This window comes from Rhinatrema bivittatum, chromosome 16 (genome assembly GCF_901001135.1).
Source record: "Rhinatrema bivittatum chromosome 16, aRhiBiv1.1, whole genome shotgun sequence".
Classification (NCBI taxonomy): Eukaryota; Metazoa; Chordata; class Amphibia; order Gymnophiona; family Rhinatrematidae; genus Rhinatrema; species Rhinatrema bivittatum.
The window spans coordinates 32,763,648-32,782,440 of NC_042630.1; the positions used below are offsets into that span (position 1 = coordinate 32,763,648).

At 48.8% G+C, this 18,793-nt stretch overlaps 1 protein-coding gene across 1 annotated transcript; it reads right to left on the reverse strand.

Annotated features, from left to right (window-relative positions):
• Nucleotides 1-4,555: 4,555 nt before the first annotated feature.
• On the reverse strand, nt 4,556-17,375 carry SLC25A44 (solute carrier family 25 member 44). The gene is made up of 5 exons (XM_029580862.1): nt 17,238-17,375; nt 16,064-16,179; nt 12,980-13,617; nt 7,331-7,458; nt 4,556-5,801 (listed from the first exon to the last, which is right to left on the reverse strand). The coding sequence occupies exons 3-5, from the start codon at nt 13,602-13,604 to the stop codon at nt 5,610-5,612; spliced, it is 945 nt and encodes a 314-aa protein (XP_029436722.1). The 5' UTR covers nt 13,605-13,617; nt 16,064-16,179; nt 17,238-17,375; the 3' UTR covers nt 4,556-5,609.
• Between the last annotated feature and the right edge of the window lie 1,418 nt (nt 17,376-18,793).

Sequence of the window (18,793 nt, forward strand, 5' to 3'; positions counted from 1 at the left end):
GTAGCCTTTCATGATAGTAGGGGGCCAAGTGGCCTGGACCCCAGCAGCATGGTCATAAACCGCCCATGCCAAAGGAAGTTACTGAACACGCTTTTTTTTTTTTTTTTTTTTTTTTTTTTTAAAGTGATTGTTTTTTTTCTGGAAGAATGTGAAGATTAATAATAATTAAAAAAAAAAAAAACCACCCCAAAATCTCATAGGTGTCATGTCTGTCTCAGCTAGGTCTAGGGATGTCTCTAGCTCTGCCAGCAGCACATTAGGAAAGCTATACAGATACCACATCCCAGTAATATTAATCCCGAAAATAAATACTACAGCTAACAAAACAATTGGCAGGGAGGTTAAAGACATTTAGCAGTGGAAAAGTAAAAAGCCAGTGTGCTCTTCAGCAGTGATAAACCACACAGAGCTCACACTGCTGTACAGGAGGAACTCACACATGGGTAATGCAGACACAGACCCCGGCGTGTATTGTAGGGAGCAGGTTTAGCCACAGTGAAAGGCACAATAAAGCAGCGTGGGGAAAGTCGTGAACCCCAGGACAGCCTGACCTATGCCCCCAGAGCACCTTGTGGTGACTGTGAAATTAAATATTTCAAAATGTGAAAAAATAAATAAAATTTATAGCCATGAAGCACTCAGAGGCTGCATGCTGCGGTCGAGTTACGCACTTCACATTCAGTAAATGTTATATATTACAGGGAACTCGCCACAGAACACCGTAACAGTAGAGTTTGTGGGTATCCAATCTTTTCTTTTTAATTTAAAGCAGCCAACATTGATGCCTTGAGATGACAGCAGTCTGCTACCTTCAAATGCTGGAAACTGTACAGTGTGCTTTCCAAAGGCATTTGGGACATTGGTGGGTGGGGGGGAAGGAGAGGGGTGAGGCGGTTCAGACCCTTTCGGCCCAAAGTTTGGGCTTTTAAAAGCAGGACGAAGCTTGCAACCCTGGACTTTATTTTGCCTTAAACCTCAGCCCCTGACAGTGCTCTGTTAAGAGATCACACACAAGCGGCGTTTGAGGGCAAGGACTAGGAAAAGTGGAATAAAATATAAATATATACACACACATGAATCTAGAGATATCGTTTGTTTTTTTTCTTTTTAAGAGTAGCCCACAGCTCTTGTTAATTTGTGACATTCCCAAAACAGAGAAACCTGTCCACTGTCCCCCACTTTACAAAGCACATACACAAAAGTAGTCAAAACCCTGCCTGGGGCCAGATTGGGTAGCGTTCAAGCACTTCATACTTTTGTCCTGACCCCGACGCCGGGAAGGAAAGGTCCGGCGTAGTGTGCTTTGGGAAACACTTTGGATATTTTGCGACAGTTGCCAGCGAGGTTTCTGGCAAGTTTCTGGACTCAAGGGTCAGGGTCCAGGACCAAGTTTGAACTCGGGATCCATATCTATGAAAGCTCTCGTGGCTCTGGGCGGACGGATTGAAGCGCTGCAAAAGCATGGTTCGGATGTGGTGAAATAAAATCATTAAAAAAAACCCAAAAACAAACAAACAAACACAATCGGTATAGAATAACCCAGATTTGATTGACCTCTACAAATCACAACATTACAGAAGAAGCTTCCATGACACCGACGATTCCCAACCTGATTCTTTTATGATAGATGCCCATGTGGCCTGGCCCCTGTCACAGTGATTAAAGCAGCAACTATGATATGCACGTAATACTTCACCTGTACACATGCATTAATACCATGTCCACCACAGAGTCAATTTTACTCTGAAGCCACGCTACTTGTAATTCGTTACAGAACTATCGTGGTTTTCTCCTCCCTATCAAACTGTAGTCATATTTACCCCCATACAGGAAGGAAATTCTCACACCCCCCGGTCCCCACATCCATCCAAAAGGCAAAAAAAGTGTCACACACTGATGACATCACTGCTTGAGAAACCACATGCTGTGACATCATCAGCTATGAGCCAGTTTGCTCTTCCTCTTTTTTTTTTTTTGGAGTGGTGAGGATGGAGGGTTCATTTTTTATCATGTACAAAAATTTAAATAGGATTCTACAAAATACCAAGTAGTCCAAAAATATAAAACAGTATTCAATACATATATCTCTTCAGCAGACTGGGAATGCTGCTAGGGGTGACAGGAACCCCCCCAAATCAACCATAAAAAGCATTCAGACAGTCAGGAATTTACATTTTGCACCATTTAACTATACATTTATTACAAGAAGCACCCATGCATGGGTCTGGAATTGATACTTTCAGTCTTCTTAGATCTCAATCATGAGATTAAAAGGAAAAAAAAACACCATCTGTATGTTTTGCTAATACTAGCAGTCACTGGCCAGTCAGTGGTCCCTGATAATGGTCCACAGACTTCCCCCTGCCCTAACAGCTCTGGTATTCAGGGCAACCAAAGTCCGCACCTGAACCCAGTTCACAGGCCAAACGTGTGCAGACATGACCTCATGCATATTTCTTTGGGGCAGAAACCAGCCCTGTTGTAGGGGAGGGAGAACAGGGAGGCCAGAGATAGAACCAGGACACTTCATGGGGTGAAGATGCCCATCTGGCAACGTGAACACACTTTGTTTCAATACAATGTCATCCTCGCTGATACACACTGCTTAAGCTCTAAAAAGGAGCAGCAGGGTAACTTTCCTTTTTTGGTTTTGACAGTTATAAGTGCTCAGTTGTCCCAAAACATCTGATATGCAGCACCGAGCTGGATGATATTACCCATGTTCTGCAGCCGTTTTGGATGAGGTGGCGAGCGCTTCCTGGGCTGCGCGTGCGGAAGACGCACCAGTGTTTGCAGGCCACGCACCAGTGTGTGGCCTGCAGGTTTGCATGCACGGGAGAGGCGAAGCCACGTGAGGTGGGAGGGGATTTTGTTTTTGTGAGGGTTCTCGGCGGCACTGCACAACTCCGCTTTGCACGATGGAAACCAACACGCAGGCGCTTCAAGGCAACGAACCTGCTTTGATTTGGTCCTCCCTCTCCCTTCTGCCCAAAACACTCTCCGCTATCCCCATCCCCAAATTTGCCATCTGTGCAGACAATCTCGAGTTTGTTATCTAGATAATGCATTTGTATCCCCTGCACAGAATGAGAAGCTATTTTAAGAAAAGCCACACACCACTACTCTCGATTTACATTAAAAAAAAGAAAAAAAAACCCCACCTCATCGAAGAATCTATTTAAAAAAAATAGAAACAACCACCTTTAACCTTTTGATATCTGGAGTCACTTTTTTTTTTTTTTTAAAGAAAAAACAGACCACACAGGCATCAAAGGATTAAGGGAGTGGCCCTATACTATTTAACTTAAATATTTATTTTCCATTCATGTAAGGAGCAGAGTAGAAATGAGCTTCCCATTGGTCTGTGATGTTCTCACCTGCCTTCACATGTGTAAAACAGCTTACGGTCTCTAAAGTGTCTGGCTGTCCATGCTCCCACCCCATTCCTCTACTGATGGGAGACATGGGTACTGGCCTCCGATTGATCTGCCAGCCAGAGGTGACACCCCAGCTTCAGCACAGCCCTAAACCGTGACAAGGGCAGGGGGGAGGCCACCGCCACCAGGGCCAGACCTCCCGCAGGCACGTATCCCACCGCCAATAAATCACAACCGGGCCCTGGAACACTGAAATTATACAGTGTCGGGGGGATGGGAATCCCATGGTGATAGGAGGGGTACCTACCCCCCCCCCCCCCTCCCCCAAATGTGGGGCCCAGGGCGATCACCCTTGAAACCCCAAGGACAGCCCTGGCCATCGCACGTCAGCCCCATCTCTTTAACGCTCTCTCTAAAAACTTCGCTGCTCTTGGGGTGGGAACCTGGGTGAAGGTGGACTTTTGTTCTGGGCCCAGTTCCTACCCATTTACACATCTTATCGCTCAGGCTCTGCTGACATCCAAAAGTATGCTGGTTAGAGAGAATTACCTGGGATTATTGATGCTATAATAGCAGAGTATCCTCCCTGCGTCAGTGGCCCGAGCGGGGTGGCTACTCTTCCCTGAAAGCGCAATTATGAACTGATATTTAGTCTTTCAAACGAGTTTTCAGTGGTTGAGAACGCTCTTGGATGGGCGGGGATGGTGGAGGAGAGGGACAGTTTGCCGGCTAATAAAAACGTGTCCATTTTCCCTCTCTGCTGCAGCCACCCCAGGAGGCTTCACCAAGTCCCATGCGAGCCCCGAAAATACCACAGAAAAGTAAGGGGTTGTGCATTTGAAGCAAAAATTTCAAATGTCCCAGGTTTCAGTACTTGAAGAGTCACAAGCACAGCCACATGGCAAAGTCCTTTTCAAATCGACCGCCTCCCGCGCTGCCTGCGTGCAGGGGAACAGTTAAAGTTCACACGCCACTCCCCCCCCCCCCCCCCCCCCCCCGACGTGACAAGCCATCCCGGCTTTTACAGCACGCTTACGTGAAGATCTCCGAGTTTCTTGCCCTCTCGGGTTCCCAGTAAAGGCTGGAGCGGCTCAAATTGCTCTGGAACCGGACTCTTAAAACATCCCTCCTGTCCAGGCATAACAGGTGGTGGAGTAAAAAAAAAAAAAAAAAAGGCAGAATTAAAAAAAAAAAAAAATCACCCCCACCCCCACTTCTGTTAGAGTCTGTGCCTACTGCATTTCTCGGGATCTCAGGGGACGCCATCTGGCAAGCATTTTATACCTGTCGTTTGCAAAATGAACTCTTTGCATATAAATATATAATCTCATAGCTCTGATCTGTTGGGCTGGTTTTTTTTAAATTAAACATTGGCTCGTTTGCAGGCATTGCGCAAGATGAACGTGCCCTCACCCGTGGCAGCGGAACGCTGCTGCTCACAAAAATTCAAGATAAAAAAATACACATTAAAAAAAAAACAAAACACCCCCCAGTAAGATGGAAAATCATAATATACAAAAAAAGGAAAATAAAACAACCCCAAAACCTTTAAACCTTATATACACAACTATTAAGAATATGACCAGCCATGTCTCATTAAAAATACTGAAAGTTAAAAACCTGTTCCAAATATTTTAAATTATTTGTTCCTGCCTCCTACCGCATCCCTCTGAGAAACGGTGGTAAGAGGTTCGAGGTGTCTCCACATTCCACTGTCCAAATCCCTGCCTGGGCTCTCATGGCGGGCGTCTCACTTCCCTGGCTTAAAACCTTGGCGAAAAGGAACCCAAATGCTTCTAGAACAGTTTCTAAACTCCACAGTCTGGATGCTGCCCCCTGGCTCTCCCTTCCCCCTTCGGTCAAGCAGCAGTTCTGCCAATTTCTAATCTGGTGGTGAATTAAATCAGCTCCCGCGTAGGACTTTTCAATGATCAGCCTGACGCTTTTTCTCTCTTTAATTCCTGCAGGTTTACCATATCCAAAAAAAGAGAGGGGAAACTCCATTAAAAAAAAAAATATATATATATATTTCTTCCTTTTGTTATTCAGGGCGGCTCATGCTCCCGTTTCAGAAGCTGGGGTGAGCGGGCGAGCCTTGCTGTAATCTCGTCCGGCCCACGCCCAGCACCGCAGGGGCAGCTTCCGCCTTGGGGTGTCTTTCTGGGAGAAAACATCCGGCGGCAGCCGCCGAGCTTGCCCAGGGACCCGCGGATGTTCCCGGCCCGCAGCCCGCTACCAGTGCCTGGAATCCACCAGCTCCGGCCGGAGGCTGAGCTTCTTCAAGGTTTCGTAGCCCACCACGATGACGATCGTAGACGGGGTGGAGGAGATGATGCGGGCAGAGAGGCCCTTGGTGAGTCCCCAGGGCCCTTCCTCGGTCATCAGCTGCCTGAACGTGGCGATGATGGAGCTCTTCCCCTCGACCTACAGACAAGAAGAAGGAGTCCTGTTAAATCACCACCTGCCAAAAAACAAAAACGTAAAGGCGGCAGAGAGGGCCAGCCTGAAGGCTTGGCTTCCATGAGGGAGGGAGAGAGCCAGACTCCCCTCCTAGACCAGGATCCTGCCCCCTGGGATGGGGCTGGGGCTACGGCGGCAGCGTTCACAGGCCCCAGATGGGCATCTCGACAGCCTGCTCATCCCAGGCTCCAAAGGGACTGGGGTGAGGGGAGAATTACGGAACCGAAAGGCATAAAAACCCCCCAGGTTTCCGTGAAGCCTGAAGCAGCAGGAGGAAGCTGGTGGGGTGGTCACACAGGGGGCGCCAAGCAAGCTTCGCGGCTCCGACTTCAGCTCCCTTTCTCTTCTTCGCTATTACAAACGCCGTTGCACGGCTGCAACCTCGCAGAGAGGCTGTGAAATCTTTTACTGAACCAAGCGAAAAAAAAAAAAATTAAATAAAACAGCGCGGACATTGATCACCCATGAGGTTTCAGGGTTTTAAGGGGCAACTTCTTCAGATGTCTCTGAGGCCCCGGAAAGCTCCACATACATCATCTGCGAAGGATGTATTTTCACTTGTTCAATTAAAAGATTGCCCAACCTGCCAAGGTCACCAGTTTTCCCTGCGAGCAACAACGTGGCAACGCATTTTTTATCCATCGCTACCAAGATAAAGCTGCAAAAAAAAAAAAAAAATGCACAGAAGCAGAGAGGTCCATAAGCAGCGGGAAAATCCAAACAAGACCAGGGATTTCTGAGAAGGTGCTGGCCACCCTATCGTCCGGCCTTGGGAATTTCCAGTCTGATATCGGGGAAACATCTCTGCGCATTTGGACTGGGTTAGGAGGGAGCCCAGTGACTGAGTTCTGGGGTGGGGACGGCAGGGGTAGCTGCATCTTAAGGGAGCCAGTCCTGGTCTTACCCCACTGCAGCCACGTTTTTCTTGAGAAAAATCATGAGCTACCTCTCCATGCATTGCAATGAGGCAAACACCCCCCCAAAAAAACCCAACCCAAGACTATCTCAGCCTCTCTCCCTGGATACAGACCGCCCTCTCTCTCCTATGCTCCAAAAGTGGGCCCGGAACTGCTCGCCCACCACCACGGCACCCGGGCAAGCAGCTCTGCCGTCAAAGATTGCCCTCCAGCTGTGCGCCACCGCATGCTGGATTCCTGGCTCTCCAGGGCAGTTGGGGGGTTGGCGACGAGCTGAGAATAAGCAGCAAAACATTTACAATTTTAAAAAACATTTTTAAATCACTCTCTGCTGGTTCAAAGGTGGACAATGGATAAGAGAGCAATGACAGCAAAAAAAAAAAAAAAAAGCAAGCATGAGCTTTGGACGCCGAGCAAGGCGCCTGGCCAAGAAGTGGCACAGTCAGAACTGGGCAATGGGTTCTAATAATTAATGTAATCAGTAAGAGAGCAAGAGCTTCCACCAGCCTGCCGGCTCTATATAACAGCCTTGGGAGCACCGCTGACTGAGCCTTGAGGAGCAGACACCGTCCTTACCTGCACGCGAGCCCGGATGACGTCCATGGGGTTGGTGAGCGTGGCCGCCGTGGCAGCTGCCAATGGCCCGGACATAGCTTGAAGGATGAGGTGAGGGACATCCTTAGGAGCCAGGCTAGAGAGCTGCTCTGCGGGGGTGGGGAAAGACAAAACAAAATGGAAAATAGTAACACGGCAGATAAAGACCGATCGGCCCATCCAGCCTGCTCAGTTATTCTGCCAAGGAGCCATCTCAGGTACCAGTCCCTAGAAGCCTGGCCGCTTGTAAGATAATTCCTCCATCCAGCCTCCAGTTTTGAAGTGAGGAGCATTTGAAGGACCTGCAGCTGGCCACCCTGTCACAGCTGTAGGAAGACCACGTAGGCAGGGTGGGGGGTAGGGGGCTGTCAAACCACAATCCTTAAGAGCTGTAAGTCAGTCTGGTTTTATCAGGACATCTCTAATGAATACGTATGAGATATATTTGCATACTTTGGAGGTTAAGTGCGTGCAAATCTCTCTCTCATGCATATTCATTGGGGGTAATTCTGAAAACCAGACCCAAGTTTGTGCCCCTTGAGGACTGCGGATTGATGCCCCGGCTATAAAATGCTTTAAACCAAGCACATGCTTGGACGTACCAAGGGGCAGGGGGGAAGGACTGAGGATGTGTGGTAGCGGTGTGCTGGACCTATAAGATTGCTATTCTTCCTGCACTGTATCCCCCCCCTATATCAATCTCGTGACTCGCACTGAGCTGTCAGGAAACCAAACATACCCAGAACTGATTATGGGGGCATCTAGGTTATTTATTCTTTTATCTGTCACAGGTTGTACCTATTCCTCACTACAGCCCTCAACTCTTTGAGCCTGTTCATCCCAAACAAACAAAGTTCAGAAGCCCAGATCTAAGGAGAAGATACCGGCAGTCATGAAAGGAAAATTGGTCCTTACCTGCTAATTTTCATTCCTGTAATACCACAGATCAGTCCAGACAAGTGGGGTTTATGCATCCCTACCAGCAAATGGAGGCAGGGAATAAAAACTTTGAGGCACTGCTACATAACCAAGAGCGTCACCTGCAGTCCCCTCAGTATTGACCTCTACCCAAGCCAAGATCGGAAAAGAAACATACCCTTATCCCAGGGTGAACTAAAAACAACCCCAGGGGTGGATTCCCCTGAACTGGAGAGTATCAAACTCCTGTCAACTGCTTCACTCAACGATTAACAGATTCAAATGGAATAAACTTTTCTAAATGCAGCGGATAAAAAAAACCAGGAAAAAAAAAAATATATATCAGTCTTTCGGCAGTAATACCGGGGTGGGTCCCTAGAATGATCTGTGGTATTACAGGAATGAAAATTAGCAGGTAAGAACCCATTTTCCTTTCCTGAACAAACCCTGCTTAGTCCAAAGTGGGATGTACCCCAGCTCCCTACACTGGGCGGAAACCCGAAAGACCCGCTCTTAATACATTTTCACCGAAAGTCACAGCGTCCAGCTCCCGAACATCCAAATGGTAGCGCTTGGTGAATGTATGAAGTGAAGACCACACCATGGCACTGCATATCTCCTGGGGAGACACCAACTGACCCTCCGCCTAAGAGGCTGCTTATACTCTAGTGGAATGCGCTTTGAGACCCATCGGGACAGCGTGACCCTTACAAACATAGGACACAGAAATAGCTTCCTTCAACCAAAAGGCCAAAGTAGATTTTGACACTTTCTACCCTTTCTTAGCTCCACCGAACACCACGGATGGTCCGATCGTTTGAAAGAATTGGTGACCTTCAAATAATGCAACAGAGCACGCCAAACACCCAGAAGATGGAGATCTCTACCCAGCGCAGAGTCCCGAGACCACTCTGGGAACCCCGGCAATTCAACTGTCCGATTCACATGGAAGGCAGAAACAACTTTTCGCAAAAAAGGTGGCACCGTACTCAAGGGCACTTTGTTGTTAGAAGTACACAAAAAAGTTTCGAGGCAAGAAAGAGCCTGAAGTTCCGAGATTAGTCTGGTTGAGCAAATTGCCACCAGAAAAAAACATCTTCAACATAAGGTCCTTCAAACAGGTCCATCCCAAGGGCTCAAAGGGAGCCTCAAAGAGAACCCACAAGACTAAGTTAAGGTTCCAATCTGGACACAACTTGTGAACCGGAGGCTTCAAATACTTCCACTCCCTTCAAGAAACGGACGACATCGGGATGAGAGGCCAAAGGTCTTCTGCGCACCTTGCCACTGAGACAACCCAAGGCTGAAACTTGGACCCGGAGCGAGCTATAAGCCAAACCCTGCTGCAGAAAGGACAAAATATGCGGCACAGAAGCCCGCAGAGGATCCAACTGCCGTTGACCACACCAGGTCTCAAACACCTTCCAAACCCTGACATAAGCCATGGAAGTAGAAGGATGTCCAGCCTGGAGAAGGGTAGAAATGACCGGCTCCGAATATCCCTTCATGCGCAATCGCTGCCTCTAAAAACCCAAGCCGCGAGACAAAAGTGATCCTCCCGATCCGAAAATATGGGACCTTGCCACAACAACCCCTGCAGATGAGCCAAATGCAGAAGGCCGTCTACCGCCAGATGCACTCTTCTATTTGCCAAAGGCCTCGCCCTGTGAGCAGTCACGAAGGCAACACATCCAGAAGGATCTCTGTCGGCCACAAGCACACTAGAGCATTCTGCCCCACCGAACCAACTTCTCTTCTGTGACTGAAGAACCTGGATGTCTTTGCATTGATTTGTGTCGCCATGAGATCCAGCTGGGCAACCCATCTGGCACAAATGTGATTACAGGCTTCTGGGGACAGCTCCCACCCCCGGGGATCCAGTTGCTGCCAGCTTAAGAAATCCACCTGCACGTTGTCTACTCCTGCTACATGGGAGGCCGCAATTCCCTCGAGATAATGCTCCAGCCACACAAACAGTAGCTAAGCTTCCCGGGCCACAGTGAGACTCTTCCTTCCTCCTTGGTGATTGATGTACGCTACAGTCGTCTCATTGTCCGAAAACATTCGAACCATCCAATCCTGGACCAGGGGCAGAAATACCTCCAGAGCTCTGCGCATCGCTCTTGTCTCCAAATGATTGATGGACCAGGTCCTCTCCCCCCTCCGACCAGAGACTCTGGGCCGAATGATCCAGACACACTGCTCCCCAGCCCTTGAGACTGGCACCTGTGGTTGCCAACACCCAATCCAGAACTTCGAGGGCCTCTTCTCTTTCCAAATTGTTCCTCGGCAGCCATCACGCAAGACTGGACTGGGATTCCTTCAGAAGAGGCAACGGGACAAAATATTGTTCTGACCTCAGATCCCACCAGGACAAAATTGCCCTCTGCAGCAGGCGCATGTGAGCAAAAGCCCATGGAACCAGCTCCAATGTCAAGGTCATGGAACCCAGGACCTACAAGTAATCCCAGGCCCTCAGAATTGGGAGGCAAAGAAGTCTAGATGCTTGCTCCTGTAACTTCGTCAACCTGTCCACTGTCAGGTACACCCTGCCCTTCAGGGTGTCGAAGCGTGCCCCTAGGTATCCCAAAGATTGCGAAGGAACCAGGTGGCTCTTTGCCATGTTGATCACTCAACCCAATGAACTCAGGACGTGCATCACTCGCCGTACTGAACGAGCGCACCCCTCTGCCTTCTTCACTTGGATAAGCTAATCACCCAGGTATGCGTGAACCAACACCCCTTCCCTCCTCAAGCGCCGCCACCGCCGCCACCACCTTCGTGAAGGTTCGAGGAGCCCTGGCCAGCCTGAAGGGAAGGGCCCAAAACTGGAAATGCTGACCCAGCACCTTGAACCGCAGGAGCTTCTGATGGTCCTTTCGAATGAGAAAATGCAGATAAAGCTTCGGTGACATCCAAAGATGCCAGGAATTCTCCTTTGCGAACCGCCGCAATTACCATACACAACGTCTCCATGTGCTAACTTCACCCCCAATTCCTCCAAGACTCGAGGAATAAGAGGCCGCAGCTCCTCTTTCTTAAATAGGCGGATCACTCGGTCATCTCCAGTCCCGGATCCCTCACCGAGGTCCGGATCATCCTTGGTCCCATCCGGATCCAGGATCGGATCCACAGCCAGATCCCTCTCGGGAGAGGACGCCATATCCTTTCGAGGCTCGTCCGAATAATCCAGATCTGTGAGGTCTCAGTCTGCATGCGCGGAGCGGCACCCCCAATGCTTGTCAGCATGCCCAGAGGGACGACCCCCCCCCCCCCCCCCCCCCCGAGGCCTCTTGAACGAACCTGACGCCCTCTCCTTGCGGCTCCGTTTACGTGTTTTCCTTGCCAGAAAGGCCTCGTGCATGAGCAATACAAACTCGGGGGGGGGGGGAACCCTGCGGGCCCTCAAAAACCCCCTCAGGCCTACTGGGCTCTGACTCTGCTCCCAAGATACAAGCATCCTCAAGAACCTGCACTGCGGGAGAGAGAAACGGAGGGGAGTCACTGTGGCCCCAGCCTGTGGGCGCCTCCTGACTGCAATCCTCCTCCAGAGCAGAAGTGGGCACCCCCCACCTTGGCCCCTGCCATGAACCCCGCCGAGCGAAAAGGCCCTCCGGGTCTTAGAACACCCCCCCCCCCCCCCCCAAAGCACAGCCTGTGCACAATGAAAGGGAGTTCAAATGGGCTGACCACACCCAGCAGGCCTCCACATACAGCTTGTCTGCCATTTGGCGCGATTGTGTCTGAACTGCCGTGAACACACGGCTCGCCACGATGTAGGCTGCACCACGTGTGGCCGACGTGCCAAGAAATGCCGCAGCGTTGACTTTGACAGCGAGCGGGAACAACAGAAGCAGCGGCAAAGCGCACGCCAAAGAGAAAAGCCACAGCGCAGAAAAAGAATTGCTCCCCGCCGGGGAACTTACAGCTATCGTGCGCCGCATCCCAATTCTCCTGGCTCTACTTTCTTTTCTTTTTTTTTTTTTAAACTAACACAAGACAAAGAAAACAAAAAAAGCCCCAACAGGGGTACTTCTAATGAACCAGCAGCGGACAGGAGGGGGCTTCAGGGCACGAAGAGGATGCCAGTCCCCTGGCTATCTGGGGCCCCGGAACCAGTGGGCTGCAATTGCCTGGCTCAACCTGCGGGATGGCGCACCAAGGAACCTGGGCACCTCGGGGAGCAGCTCCAAACTCCAGATCAGCACCTCTACCATCTGCTGGAGACAGAGAAATACCGAGGGACTGCAGGTGGCGCTCTCGGTTATGTAGCACTGAAAAGCGTTTAGTTCTCCGACTCCATCTGCTGGTAGGGATGCATAAACCCCACTTGTCTGGACTGATCTGGGTATGTTCAGGAATGGTACGTGCTAGCACGGATACAAGAACACAAGAAATATGAATCTAAATCACTGAAATAGGCTCATTCAGCTATTCCAATACCAACTGAACCATTTTGGTGTTCTTCTTTAATAATCTCTCTACCAGGATGACACTTTCTAGCAGCACCAGTAGAAGCTTCTTTTCCGGGCTATGCCTGGCTCAAACTGATCCTTGCTGCCAGGTCACAAGACCAGCACATAATTCTAGGTCACTTTAGATCAGAACAGAGTTTCTACCCATCTCCCTTCCCTCCCACCCACCCCACTACAGGCAGCCTGTGCTGGCCCAGAATGGGTGCAGAGCCCCAGAGCTGTCCCCGGTCTCACTCACCTGCGTAAAAGTGATAAAAAGGCCACCACACAGCACTGTTCGGAATGTACGTCAGCAGCGAGGCCACGTAGCCCCTGTAGAAGCCCCTCGGCCCATCAGCCTTGAAGATCTGCACAATAATGTCCTTGGTCTGGCCGAAGACCACCACACGGTTCTTGCCCGCTGCTGCCTGGACCCGGAAGCGGCCCATGCTCTCACCCCTGCGCTGCATCATGAGGTGCTGGGAGATGACGTCGATGGGGACGGTGATGCTCTGGGCCACCAGCGAGGCCGAGCCACCGGCCACCAGCGACTTGATGGCGTTGTTGCTGCTGTACTTGGAGACGTACTTGCGGGTCAGCTCATAGGTGGTGACGTAGCACTGGCCGGAGAAGAGGGTGAAGGTGTTGACCAGGAAGCCCCGGTAGAGGCCAACCGTGCCCTCTGCCCGCAGGATCTTGAGGAAGGCGTCGAAGGTGCCGTTGTAGAGGCTCTTGCCCTTCTGGACCTGCAGCCGCGTCCGGATGAGGGTGAAAGGGTAGACACTGACCCGGATTATCATGGTCATACACACCCCAAAGACATAGAATTTCTTCTTGTCCAGGTGCTCCCACTCAATGATGGGGATGTTCCGCTTGTCCTCCATGGCTCAGATGATCCTGGAAAGACACCAAAGGAAGGACTTGGGTTTAATTCCTTTTCCTTCTCCCCACTCACCATGCCTACATGACCTTCAGATCTTCCTGGCTACAGGAGATGGCCCGTGAGCCAAAGAGGGGGCTCTCCCTTCCAGTGTTTTCCTGGGGTGCAGCCATGAGTGATGGGAGATGTATTTCCAGCCCACCTGGCAGAGGGTAAAAAACAGCCAAGTCTTTCCTTGCTCAGATGGAGGGCTTTAGCTCTCTTTGCCCCATTCCCCAGCTCGCCCTGCGTTTTACAGAAAGGCATAGAGCAGGGGTGGGCAAGTCCGGTCCTCGAGGGCTGCAAACCAGTCAGGTTTTCAGGATACCCCTAATGAATATGCATGAAATAGATTTGCATACAGCTGAGGCAGTGTGTATGCAGGTCTCTCTCATGCATATTCATTAAGGATATCCTGAAAACCCGACTGGTTTGCAGCCCTCGAGGACCGGAAATGCTCACCCCTGGCATAGAGGAACAGGGGACCAAGAGGTCAGCTGGTCCACCCCCCACTGCCTGTGTCCTTCTCGGGTGCTGCACTCCTCCTCCCTATCTGGTCCTGTCTAGAGGCTGCAGGAACTCGTGAGCTCTAGGTGGTGTCCAACGGCATCCAGGCAGCTGCTCCAGACACTCACAGCAGGGCAGAGGGGGTTAAGCATTTATCAAGCGCCAAACTGCTCGATTATCTTTATGCTGATCTCTTCTGTCATAAAACAGAAAGAACAACAAAACAAAAAACAACTCTCCGCTTCACCTGAGCCACGGTTTATACATTCTTTCTCGGGAGCTGTACCTAGAAAAAAAACAAACAAACACTAGGACGCACTACACTGCCTGCTATAAGGCAGGATGGATTTATTAGAGAAGGCAATTCATATCGTAATTGGGTTCTCAATGATTGCTTAACTTCATCGCATACATTTCCTAGGAAATTCTCTGGGTCACCACAGCCCTGGATTGTCGTTAATCTCCCTCCATTCCTCTGACTTTGCCAGCAGGATTTCAGCAGCCAGCTCCTGTAATACTCCTAACACTGCACTATCCTGAAATGCCTGCTTGTTTATTACAATGTGGTCTTTGTTATTCACAGCCACAGCCACGGAAGCTTTACTCTTTCCTTCTTTTAATTACTTTTGCTTAATATTTTTAAAAAATATATATATTTCTAAAATGAGACTTGGGCTATGCACATAGCTTTGACACAAAACGCACATATAGCTGGCGAAATGGGGGAAAAATAACCCCTCCCCCCCCAACTCCAGAAGAATCTGAGCGGCAACTGGAGACACGTGGTAAGAGGAGGAATGGAGAAAGGCCTGAACGCACGGCACCCAGCTCCCACGATGCCCGTGGCTGGATGCCTCCTGTATATTCTGCCGTGGCTGTAAAACAAGTTAAGACCTCTGTGCTCTCCCTCCCAACCAGTGAAAGACTTCGGGTCTTCCACCCAAGAGGTGGCTGCAGTCACGTAAGCCACCTTGGGACGTTAGCTGGATGAAAGCACTTAACTGAACCCATATAATTATTCCACACAATAGGATAAAATGAAGCAGCTCTGGACTTTCAGGAGATAAGACATTAACAGAAGTTGAGGCATAGTTCTCACTTCTCACCCGTAGTATCTCGAGAGATTGATTTTCTGATTGAAACCAGAGCTGGATATCTCGAATTATGGTTTTCCCCTCCTTTTTGTGTCATTTCTAAGGGGCTGGTGACTTAGTGTCCCAGAGGTGACACTTTTTTTCCTAGTACTCTCAAGCAATCTGTACTAGGATTAGCACCCACCCACCTCCTTCTCCTACCTCATCTTTCTGATTGAAGCTGATTTATCCCAATGGGTATCCAAAAATCACTGGTATTTTGGTTTGGACTTAATTTTGTTCTTTTGATCGTTTGTGTACACATATCCTGATCATGTACGCATTGCTTCCCCATTGAGAATGTAAACTTCATCACTATACCTGACCCTTTTCAATTCAGAAACTCCACCAATGGTTGAGAGAAACGAGAAGCTAAGCCGGCTGCCTTGAAGAACTGGTTCTGCTCACTTATAACAAGATGCCAGGGCAGCCATGTCCTACAGGTCTATAGCAGAAAAGCACACTTTGATCTTGTCCTGTCATCCTGATTCAGAGCAGCCAGAGAGGCAGAAGATAGGTCAGTGACCCCATCTCTGGCATGAAGCACTCTGCCTGCCCAGTATTATGAAAGTTAATATAACACACCTTGCAGCAGCTCTGATCAGCTCATTCTGCCTTCCACCCTACAACCTACTTAAGAGTAACTATCTGGCCAATCTGAGGAATCCCGCAGGAAACAAGCCTGTCAAACAGAGAAGCAAAATCACACCAGCAAAGCAACATTTTACAGTGGCTACACTCTGGGAGACATCATTCAAATCAGGGTACAGCAGCGTCCACCAACCTCTCTGCCCACTGTAAACGGTGGCCTGGTCTTTGATTAAGCATCATGTGCTCGCCTGCCAGGAAGTTTTAGCATTCCTTTGCTGAACATCTTCTTCAGCAGTTCTCCATTTTGTCCTGAAGTAGAATAGATAGTAATGCTGTTACTATAATGTTTTCTTCTTCTTATGCTACAACCAAACACACTAAAGATTATTGCAAAGTGCTCATCTCTAACTAAGCAGCTCCACTAACTATATAAAGATCAGCAATTCAGCTTCCACTTCTAATCAAGAGTCCTGAAATATCAATGATACCGGCAGAATAGGACAATCCAGTATGCCCGTACATGTGCCCACCATTGTTCCCTGTACCTATTCATGTACACATACATACATCATATCAATTGCTCTTCCTGTATATACTAAGCATATACACATATTTATTTAATATATATTTCTATACCGGACTTCACGAATAGAAATTCACATCAGGCCGGTTTACATGGAACTTGGGGGAAAAACAAGTGTAACCAAGAACAAGAAGGCTGAATCAAGCAAAGTTACATAAAACAGGCATATAAAAAATCACACTGAACTCTCTCAATACCAGAGCTCTACATATGTACATGCACATATAACACACACCTTCCTAGTATAGACTGTGTATATATACATAAAATCACATCACCCTTTCTTGCTAAACATGTGAATATGCACATCAACATTATAGCCTCTCCCCTATAATTACACAGTATATACTCTCTCTCTAACATACATACAGTATGCATCCACAGTGTATATAGGGGAGAGGGGAGCATAAGGCAAAGATGTGTTATATACAATGTATGTATGTATACAGGTGGAGAGAGGAGCGTGAGACAGATGTTACACAGTGTATACAGGCGTAGGACTGTGAGACAGATGTTACAGTGTATGCAAGGGGAAAGGGGAGCGTGAGACACAAGCACATCTGTCTCAAGCTCCCCTCTCCCCCTGTATACACCATGTACATACATTATATATACCACGACGCTCCCCTGTATAGTGTGTAAATACAGGATATATAACATCTGTCTCCGCTACCCCTGTAAACACACTATAAACAATTCCGCAGGTATCTCACACCTGCCTCTCCCTCCGAGTCTCGGTATCTGATCCCGGAAAGATGTTGCCTATTATCTTCCTCTCTCTCACCTCGCCCCCTCCAGCTCGGCTCCGCTGGGCCTCAGCCCCGGCCTTTCCCAGCGTCACTCCACGACCCCGGGACCCAGCACACCTCTCAAGCAGGAAGTGAGAGCGGAAATGGGATGGGGCCCGAACGATGCGCCTGGCAGCCAATCAGAGCGAGGCAGCCGGACGGGAGGATTCCGGAAGGCGGGGGCGGGGCCGGAACATGCTGATGGAGGCGTGGCTTGGCGTCCCCAGGGTTCCTGCTAGGTTATTAAAGGGGTGGTGTCGCCTCGCTGGAGCCAAGTGGGCCGAGCAGAAGGGTCGGAGGCAGATTTTATAATCGATGGCTCTGTTTTACGCCGGACGGGCTGATCCGGTTCTGGCAGGTGTAGGTAACTGTGCTCCCTCTAGTGCAGAAACAGGTCCGGTGTCAGAGAGATTTGTGTGCACTACCTCTGACGTACGTAAACAGATTTCATGTATGTGCATTGTGGATATCCTGACCAGCGTCGCCTACCCCTCTAGTAGGAATTGGCACTTCGGAATGCCCTAAAAATTATAAACTCGCAAAACTGTATAATTGCTGTTGAGACCAGGACTGATGAAATGGCGAACTTTAGTCCTCCAGTGCCACAAAGAGGCCATGTTTTCAGGATATCCGCAATGAATATGCAAGACAAATATTTGCATGCACTGCCTCTGTTCTATGCAAATCTACCTCATGCATGCTCATTGCGGATATCCTGGCCTGTTTGTGGCACTCATGGACTGGAGATCACCATCGCTGGATTAGCGCTGGATGGAGACCATCGGCAAATCCTATAAGCAGATCCTTGCTGGAGTCCAGAGAAGCTGGGTGACCCAGTTTCTGCAGAAAGATTAGCAGACTAGGTCTGGTTTTCAACAAGTACACACCCAATGCACTGTAGGGATTTTAGTACTGCTGCTTGCATTTGAAATCAGCTACATGTACCAAAATATAGTGATATGTAGATATAAAAGTACAGGCATAGTTAAAATCCATACTCTCAAATAACACGTGCTCACCTGATGTTATAAGAACATAAGATATGCCATACTGGGTCAGACCAAGAGTTCATCAAGCCCAGCATCCTGTCTCCAACAGTGGCCAATCCAGGTCACAAGTACCTGGCAAGTACCCAAACATTGAATATATTTGAAGCTACTATTGTTAGTAGAACATTGGAAATCTTGTGCCTATACTATTATGCTGATGTCAAATTCTTTGCTATTCAACAAATCCAGAGAGAGAATGGAGGGAATCTTTCAGGGTGATTGTGGCAGAGTTAACAAAGATTTATTTATGCGTGGAATACTCTGGCACCTAAAGTTTTAAAGGAGATCAAATGCTCTGCCTTTTTTTTTTAATGGTGTAGGTACAGAATAGCCTATATACCTGCATTCAGTTTTTGAATCAGGTCATGAGAATTTATTTTTTATTTATTAAAAAGAGGTATACAAACACTGATATGGTAAACATAATCAAACTGGTCTGTTGGTCACTTCTGTGTAGGTATATTTTATACGTTGGTATCTGACTCACAGGCCGATACAGTAGC